This window comes from Salmo trutta, chromosome 13 (genome assembly GCF_901001165.1).
Source record: "Salmo trutta chromosome 13, fSalTru1.1, whole genome shotgun sequence".
In the NCBI taxonomy this organism is placed as follows: domain Eukaryota; kingdom Metazoa; phylum Chordata; class Actinopteri; order Salmoniformes; family Salmonidae; genus Salmo; species Salmo trutta.
This window is the reverse complement of record NC_042969.1, coordinates 4,964,530-4,974,488: the sequence shown is the minus strand read 5'-3', so window position 1 is coordinate 4,974,488 and position 9,959 is coordinate 4,964,530. Positions and strand designations below refer to the sequence as shown.

General features: G+C 39.9%; 1 protein-coding gene across 7 annotated transcripts in view; it reads left to right on the top strand.

The window, feature by feature from the left end:
• Positions 1-1,724: 1,724 nt before the first annotated feature.
• Positions 1,725-9,959, top strand: part of LOC115205097 (LIM domain-binding protein 2) — an 88,175-nt gene continuing 79,940 nt past the window's right edge. For all 7 annotated transcript variants that reach the window (XM_029770728.1, XM_029770727.1, XM_029770725.1 and 4 more), the window contains exon 1: positions 1,725-1,998. In XM_029770728.1, the coding sequence (XP_029626588.1) occupies positions 1,867-1,998 (132 nt within the window). In that variant the 5' untranslated portion in view covers positions 1,725-1,866. The remainder of the gene's footprint in view (positions 1,999-9,959) is intronic.

Here is a 9,959-nt window from a genome sequence, read left to right as displayed (position 1 = left end):
ATTATTAAGTGATTAAAACTTGTAATTCTGTTACCAAATCTGTAGTGGAATTACTGCAAATGAATTACAATGGGAAATCATAGTTAGTCACAAACCACAATTGGGTCACCTGCTACTGTCCTTCCGTCCACTGGCATACTGTTATGTTCAGCTGATAACTGTTTTCTTTCTGTCATCTGGTGGTCAAAGCAAGACTGTGAAAATAGTCTGGACAACCCCTCCCTCTCCCTCTCTCTGCCACTCTCTCTCTCTCTCTCTCCCTCTCCCAGGTCTTACTGACACCTACCATGACAACTACCACCTACCCTCTTTTCATTTACTGACCGACACCGGACATCCATGGACGTTGAAAAGTAGTTGAAATTTGGTTAGTCCGCCCTGGCCGGACCAAATTTGAACCAATCATAGACGTCTATGTTTCACAAGTTTGAACAGCACAGTACAGTATGGTAGAGCACAGTGGCGGCCAGTACAGTGCTTCATTTTTGAATAAATGTATTTGTTCAAAACTGTTCAGCTATTGTCTTTCTCTCTCTTTGAGTCTACTACTCACCACATTTTATGTACTGCAGTGCTTGCTAGCTGTAGCTTATGCTTTCAGTACTAGATTAATTCTCTGATCCTTTGATTGGGTGAACAAAATGTCAGTTCATGCTGCAAGAGTTCTGATAGGTCGGAGGGCATCCTCCGAAAGTTGCCATAATTACTGTGTAAGTCTATGGAAGGGGGTGAGAACCATGAGCCTCCTAGGTTTTGTATTGAAATCAATGTACCCAGAGGGGGATGGAAACTAGCTGTTCTCCAGCTACACCATGGTGCTACCCTACAGACTGCTGTTAAGGCTGCTTTAGACAGACCTTTATTGCGAAACAGTGTGTTTTAATCAAAGAAGTATCAGAGAAGAACGACATTTTAAAGTAATCTTGCTGAGAAATCAGTGAAGTGAAGGGTGTATACTTGATCATAATGAGTTGAGTATTCAAGAGGGACATGGGCTTCATAGTCTGGATGAGGAACAATCAACAGATCATCATTGTTATTTATGACGTTGACATTTTGGCTGACTCGACAGAAGTCACGATAGACCATTCGAATAAGTGTAGTCAAGTTATTCTTATGGGTTTGTTGAAATTCTGTACGGGTTGAGTATTATTGATAGCAATGGAATCAATAAAACGTCATAACACAGGTCTGCTTAACAAACTGGCCGTTTTTTAGACACAGAAGCAGTTGCTTATTTGGTCTGTTGTACTGCTGTCGCATTACTAGGCCGTCGGTGTGTCATCCACAGTTACACGTAAGATGCGTTTTTGTTTTGCACATATTCCATCTATTGTGGATTATTCAGTCATCATATTTGCCTACTTAGTCGAGATATGTATTTGCAGTTTAGGTTTAACAACTCTTCGGGTTACATTGTCAGTGAGCTGAATTTGTTGGATGTGTAGTGTGCAATTATCGAATGAACTGCTCTAAATCAGGCATGGCTTAATAAGGGCTTGAAATACTGGTAACAAAGAAAAGTCCCTAAAACAAAAACTGCTGAATACAACTTGGGTCGACTCCAAAACAATGATAGAAGCAGGTAGCGACCCTTATACTGGAACCATGCAGCCCTCAAACCCGTCCAATGAACATTCCCTCCCTCCCTCCCTCCTACCCTGCCTTACAGACCCCCTTCCCTTACCCCCCTCCCCACCGTCACCTCCCCGCTATAGCAGCGAACTAGTCAGCCCGACGTGCAGAGTAGCTCAGCCTTGTATAGCGGCTGGTTCCACGGCGTCGTTTAAGAGCGTCGCACTCCATGTGCGTTGCGTGGATGTTGATATTGCGCTCTGCAGCTTGTAACCGCGGCAAGAACTCAACATGTCGAACCCTCCCCACGACCCGTTCTATTCCTCCCCATTTGGACCCTTCTACAGAAGGCACTCGCCCTACATGGTCCAACCCGAGTATAGGATCTACGAGATGAACAAACGACTACAATCTCGTACTGAGGTGAGTTCTGCACAGTATAGGACCTATGAAACGGCACAGGGTCCAGGCAAAGAACGAGGTTGCCCCGTTATTTGAAGGTGTTAGGATGTTTGTTTTCAGGGAGAAATGTATGTGTGTTTGCGTCGGCCCAGTGGTTTAACCTGGAAAGTGGTTACATTTGTAAGTACAGATGTGTTCATGTTGCACATGTGCCTAACCTTCCAAGTACAGTATGTCATAGCCTATATTAAGTGGAGTTGTTTTTCCTCCTAAATTACATGAATGAAGGACAGAACATTTGACAAAAATAGATATATTTTCAAGAAGGAAGATGAATTGTTTGGATTTGCGATCATGTAAAACATGACTGAGCAAGGAAATGTGTTCAGTTCAGTAAGTTTTGGTTTCATTGCCATTGTAAGATACTTTGTTTGAAATACCAGCCTATAACACAAACAATTATAAATCATTAGTAACAACAAAAGTTTGTTATTTTAGTTTGTCAGGTAAGTCAGTTGTCTTTATCTGTCAAAAATCAATTTAAGTGCATTCAGGATAAAGAACAGTGTTTCAAAACATGTAAGAGGATGTAACTTGACTATCCGGTGTGTGACCTTGGGTTTCTGATTGGGTCAGTCTATTGCATTCTCAAGTATTGAACATGATAGATTGATACATATTGATGGTTACATACATGTATTTAGAGATAGTTGTTTTGATCAATTTTATTAATTGGTTTAAAAAAATCATACATGGGATGTTTTGCCAATTGATTATGAACAATCACAGTAAACAGCGCTGTTTTAAAATACCATTTAAGCTGAACTTCTGTGAGGTGTATTTTTAGTTATGGCACAGTAATCCCCCCAAAAATAATATAGGGCATATCCATTTAAAAAGCCCCATAAGCACCAACATGTGAAGTTCAAAGGAGCACATCAAATTTCGTATCAAATTAACGCTTTTGAGGAACGTAGGCATATATACATTTTTCAACCATTTTCCATCCTAAAAATGTTTGAATAATCGAAGGCTTAGATTTTTCGTCAAACATATGAAAACAGATTGCTCTTAGAAAACATCTAGCAGAAAAAGTCTTAAAAGGTATTAGAAATACATCAAAACACAATAATGTTGAAGACCCCTGCCCACTAATATCAACATTTGTATTTAGTTTGGCAGAAATGATTTGCCTTTTTGTAATATTGCTTAGTGTCTTGACATTCTGTTATCAAAAACCCACGTCTTTAAGATACTGTATTTTCTCATTTCTCTCCCTCATGAGGAAGGAGGATCATGAAAGTTCACAGAAGTAACAAGTAAAGGTAGACCTACCAATTCATGTAGTTATAGTGTTTTTACTGATAACAGTTGGTTTATGATTTATTAAGTGATTGAATACATAATTCTGTTACCAAATCGGTAACAGAATGACCTAAAAATCTGTAACAGAATGACTGCAGCTGAACTGCCTACAATGGGAGTACATAGTCTTCGCAAACCACAATTGGTCCTCCTTTCCACTGGCATACTGTTATGTTCTGCTCATAACTGTGTTCTTTCTCTTTCTGTCGCGTTGTGGTCATAGCAAGAGTGTGAAAACAGAATGGGAACCCCTCCCTCTCTCGCCCCCCCCCTTCTTTCTCTCTCCAGTTAATGTAACTCTCCCGGCTCTTACTGACACCTACCCATGAGCCCCCTCTCTTTCCTTTTACACCAGACGTCCATGGACATTGAAATCTGGTCCGTCCAAATCTGAACCGATCATTCACGTCTGTTTCACAAATTTGGTCAGCATAGTTCAGTATAGTAGAGTACAATAAAGTAGAGTAAAGTATACATCAGTACAATACAGTACTCTACTGTACTGTACAGTAGATTTGAAGTTAGTACAGTACAGTACAAGGCCAAGGCAATGTTGCAGAGATGCAATGGCACAACATTCATTCATTATTCAACAGGAGTAGTCCAAACCCTTGTGGACTTCCACTCCTGTACCGCAGATACCATGCCGGCAACAACTCCCAGCAACCGACCATACACTCCACCAGTTTACTGCCATTATAGCCATCCTTCCAGCCATGCTGGTGGTAAATAGCATTTTGTTTTCATTCATTTTTACGATGGAATTATTATTTTGAATCTCTCAACCGCCACCAAAAAAAGAGGCAGAAAATGTTTTGGTTGTTTATGGAAACTAAAGGACTTTATTCATGATATTCATCTCAGTATTATTTGGACTTGAATGTCATTTTTTTAATAGAATGAGCCATGTAAACAGATTGAATCTTCACTATTGTTACCTGGGCATTGTTAACGTTGTAAATATTGTCAATGGTAACTTATATCTGATGGAAATTCAATACGGAACCTTTCCATGTTTGGTTCTCATCCAGATGCTCCATTGGCCTACAGAAATGATATTATAATTAATTATACATAAAGCACATGGCTATCAAAACGGAAAATTCTAGCATGTTGTAAATGACATCCGGCTGTAATGGAAGCGTGTGGAAAACGGTGTATTCAATCTACCTTAAAACTATTCTTGGCTATGTAGTCTGAGAAAAACATTGCAGACACCAAGTTTGCATCCCAAATGGTACCCTATACCCTATAGTGCACTATTTTTGACCAGAGGTCTGTGTGCCCTGGTCAAAAGTAGTGCACTGTGTCAGAACTAGGGTGCCATTTGGAACGTAGCCCAAGTCTTGTTCGTTTTTGGTATCCTGCCTTTGGAAGAGTACTCCACAAAATCCACAACAACAAATAGCACAGTGAATCCTTTGATTATTCAACTGGTGCCTGGCTGACTTGATGTTGTCCCAAAGTCTGTTCAATTGGCCCTATCATTGAACTGCAGCGAAGATAACAATTATACTGTTAATTCTGTTTTCATTCAGTTATTTCCCTGGTATTTGTTAAAAATGGTACCAGTCGATACTATGTAGAAATAAGTAACAGAAAGCACCGCCTTCAACCATACATTTCTGAGTAAATATCAGGTTAATACCAGCAGAAACAGGACTATACAATGCAGGATCACCAGAATATCCATATGCAAAATACAATACCAGTCAGAGGTCTGAACCCACCTATTCATTCAAGGGTTTTTCTTTATTTGTACTATTTTCTACCTTATAGAATAGTAGTGAAGACATCAAAACTATGAAATAACGCATATGGAATCATGTAGTAACCAAAAAAGTGTTAAACATTTCAAAATGTATTAATATTTGAGATTCTTCATAGTAGCCACACTTTGCCTTGATGACAGCTTTGCACACTCTTGGCATTCTCTCAACCAGCTTCATAAGGAATGCTTTTCCAACAGTCTTGAAGGAGTTCCCACATATGCTGAGCACTTGTTGGCTGCCTTTCCTTCACTCTGCGGTCCAACTTATCCCAAACCATCTCAATTGGGTTGAGGTTGGGTGATCGTGGAGGCCAGGTCATCTGATGCAGCATTCCATCACTCTCCTTCTTGGTCAAATAGCCCTTACATAGCCTGGAGGTGTGTTGTATCATTGTCCTGTTGAAAAGCAAATGATAGTCCCGCTATGCGCAAACCTGATGGGATGGCGTATTGCTGCACAATGCTGTGGAAGCCATGTTGGTTAAGTGTGCCTTGAATTCTAAATAAATCACTGACAGTGTCGCCAGCAAAGCACCCCCACACCATCACACCTCCTCCTCCATGATCTCACACATGTAAAGATCATCCGTTCATCTACTCTGCGTCTCACAAAGACACAGCGGTTTAACCTGTCTGGGCTAGGGGGCAGTATTTTCACGGCCGGATGAAAAACGTACCCAATTTAACTTCTTTGGGCTAGGGGGCAGTATTTTCACATCCGGACAAAAAACGTACCCGATTTAATCTGGTTACGACTCCTGCCCAGTAACTAGAATATGCATATAATTATTGGCTTTGGATAGAAAACACCCTAAAGTTTCTAAAACTGTTTGAATGGTGTCTGTGAGTTTAACAGAACTCCTATGGCAGGCAAAAACCTGAGAAGATTTGATGCAGGAAGTGGCCTGTCTGACAAGGTGTTGTTGTTCTTGCTTCTGTTTATTGAAGAGTCAGGATCTTAGCTGTAACGTGACACTTCCTACGGCTCCAATAGGCTCTCAGAGCCCGGGAAAAACCTGAACGATGACGAGGCAGCCTCAGGCTGAAACACATTATTGCCTTTTCCAAGTGGCCCATCAGAGGACAATGGAATTAGGCGCGTGCCTGATTCGACCCGTGCAGTATTTTCCTTCGGCTGTTTAGCTAATTGCAGATTCCCGGTCGGAATATTATCGCTTTTTTATGAGAATAATGGCATAAAAATTGATTTTAAACAGCGGTTGACATGCTTCGAAGTACGGTAATGAAATATTAAGAAATCTTTTGTCACGAAATGCGCCGTGCGCATGACCGTTATTTACCATTGGGATAGTGTCTAGAACGCACAAACAAAACGTCACTGTTGGAACATAACTATGGATTATTTTGGACCAAACCTACATTTGTTATTGAAGTAGAAGTCCTGGGAGTGCATTCTGACGAAGAACAGGAAAGGTAAGACCATTTTTCTTATAATAAATGTGATTTTGGTGAAGGCTAAACTTGCCGGGTGTCTAAATAGCTAGCCCTGTGATGCCGGGCTATCTACTCAGAATATTGCAAAATGTGCTTCATCCGTAAAGCTATTTTAAAATCGGACATATCGAGTGCATAGAGGAGTAATGTATCTATAATTCTTAAAATAATTGTTATGCTTTTTGTGAACGTTTATCGTGAGTAATTTAGTAAATTGTTAGTAAATTCCCCGGAAGTTTGCGGGGGGTATGCTAGTTCTGAACGTCACATGCTAATGTGAAAAGCTGGTTTTTGATATAAATATGAACTTGATTGAACAAAACATGCATGCATTGTATAACATAATGTCCTAGGTGTGTCATCTGATGAAGATCATCAAAGGTTAGTGCTGCATTTAGCTGTCTTCTGGGTTTTTGTGACATTATATGCTAGCTTGAAAAATGGGTGTCTGATTATTTCTGGCTGGGTACTCTGCTGACATAATCTAATGTTTTGCTTTCGTTGTAAAGCCTTTTTGAAATCGGACAGTGTGGTTAGATTAACTAGAGTCTTGTCTTTAAATAGCTGTAAAATAGTCATATGTTTGAGAAATTGAAGTAATAGCATTTCAAAGGTTTTGAAAATCGCGCCACAGGATTCAACTGGCTGTTACGTAGGTGGGACGAATTCGTCCCGCCGGTCCTAGAGAGGTTAAACAGGTTACTACTCTGGCCCAGAAACTAGAATATGCATATTATTAGTAGATTTGGATGGAAAACACTCTGAAGTTTCTAAAACTGTTTGAATGGTGTCTGTGAGTATAACAGAACTCATATGGCAGGCAAAAACCTGAGAAAATTCCAAGCAGGAAGTGGAAAGTCTGAGAATTGTAGTTCTTCTTCTGATTCTCTATCAAAGCTACAGTGTCTGTGGGGGACGTTGCCCTTCTTAAGGCTTCCATTGGCTGTCTAAAGCCTTCAGAAAGTGGTTTGAGCGTTTTCCTGTCACTGGGCAGATAATAGGAGCTCAGTTACTGAGTGGTCTGCCTGGCAACAAAGGGATTGGATATGCGCAGTCACGCGAGCACGCCGTTCCTTCTTTTTGTTCTTGAATGAATATGCTATTGTCCGGTTGGAATATTATCGCAATTTTACATTAAAAATACCATAAAGATTGATTTTAAACAGCGTTTGACATGCTTCTAAGTACGGTAATGGAACATTTGGACTTTTCGTCTCTCGTTCCGCGCTCGCGCGTTATGCCTTTGGATAAGTGATCTGTACGCACGAATAAAACTGAGGTATTTGTACATAAATATGGATTATTTCGAACAAAAACAAAATTTATTGTGGAAGTAGCAGTCCTGGGAGTGCATTCTGACGAAGATCAGCAAAGGTAAGAGAATATTTCTAATACTAATACGAGTTTAGGTTGCCCCGAACTTGGCAGGTGTCTGAATAGCTCACCGTGATGGCTGAGCTGTGTACTCAGAATATTGAAAAATGTGCTTTCTCCGTAAAGCTATTTTAAAATCTGACACAGCGGTTGCATCCAGCGGTAGTCTATCTATAATTCTTTAAATAATTGTTATATATTTTGTCAACGTTTGTGATGAGTATTTTTGTAAATTGATGTGCACATTCACCGGACGTTTTGGTGGACATCACGTGCCAATGTAAAATGCTGTTTTTGGATATAAATATGAACTTTATCGAACAAAACATACATGTATTGGGTAACATAATGTCCTAGGAGTGTCATCTGATGAAGATCGTCAAAGGTTAGTGGTTCATTTAGCTGTGTTTTGGGTTTTATTGACACATGCCCTTGCTTGGAAAATGGCTGTGTGATTATTTTTGTCTATGTACTCTCCTAACATAATCTAATGTTTTGCTTTCGCTGTAAAGCCTTTTTGAAATCGGACAATGTGGTTACATCAAGGAGAAGTGTATATTTAAAATGGTGTAAAATAGTTGTATGTTTGAGAAAGTTGAATTATGACATTTTGTTGTTTTAGAATTTGCCGCCCATTGAAGTTAAACCAAAAATGACAAATTTGGACTCATCAGACCAAAGGACAGATTTCCACCGGTCTAATGTCCATTGCTCGTATTTCTTGGCCCAAGCAAGTCTCTTCTTATTATTGGTGTCCTTTAGTAGTGGTTTCTTTGCAGCAATTCAACCATGAAGGCCTGATTCACGCAGTCTCCTCTGAACAATTGATGTTGAGGTGTGTCTGTTACTTGAACTCTGTGAAGCAATTATTTGGGATGCAATTTCTGAGGCTGATAACTCGAATGAACTTATCCTCTGCAGCAGAGGTAACTCTGGGTCTTCCTTTCCTGTGGCGGTCCTCATGAAAGCCAGTTTCATCATAGCGCTTGATGGTTTTTGCGACTGCACTTGAAAAAACTTTCTTGAAATTTTCCGTAATGACTGACCTTCATGTCTTAACCTCTCTGGCGCATGTGGGACGAACTCGTCCCACCTACGTAACAGCCACTGAAATCCAGTGGTGCGATTTTTGAATCGTTAGAAATACTATTACTTCAATTTCTCAAACATATGACTATTTTACAGCTATTTAAAGACAAGAATCTCGTTAATCTAACCCCACTGTCCGATTTCAAAAAGGCTTTACAACGAAAGCAAAACATTAGATTATGTCAGCAGAGTGCCCAGCCAGAAATAATCAGACACCCATTTTTCAAGCTAGCATATCATGTCACATAAACCCAAACCACAGCTAAATGCAGCACTAACCTTTTATGATCTTCATCAGATGACACACCTAGGACATTGTGTTATACAATACATGCATGTCTGTTCAATCAAGTTCATATTTATATCAAAAAACAGCTTTTTACATTAGCATGTGACGTTCAGAAAAAGCATAACCCCCGCAAACTTCCGGGGAATTTACTAACAGTTTGCTAAATTACTCACGATAAACGTTCACAAAAAGCATAACAATTATTTTAAGAATTATAGATACATTACTCCTCTATGCACTCGAAGCACATTTTGCAATAATCTAAGTACATAGCCCGGCATCACAGGGCTAGCTATTTAGACACCTACCCAGGTCAGCCTCCACCAAAATCACATTTCCTATAAGAAAAATGTTCTTACCTTGCTTGTTCTTCGTCAGAATACACTGCCAGGACTTCTACTTCAATAACAAATGTTGGTTTGGTCCCAAATAATCCATCGTTATATCCAAACAGCGACGTTTTGTTCGTGAGTTCTAGACACTATCAGAATGCTACATCACGGTCTCGCGCATGGCGCATTGGCGTGACAAAAAATGTCTAAATATTCCATTACCGTACTTCGAAGCATGTCAACCGCTGTTTAAAACCAATTTTTATGCCATTTATCTCGTAGAAAAGTGATAATATTCCGACCGGGA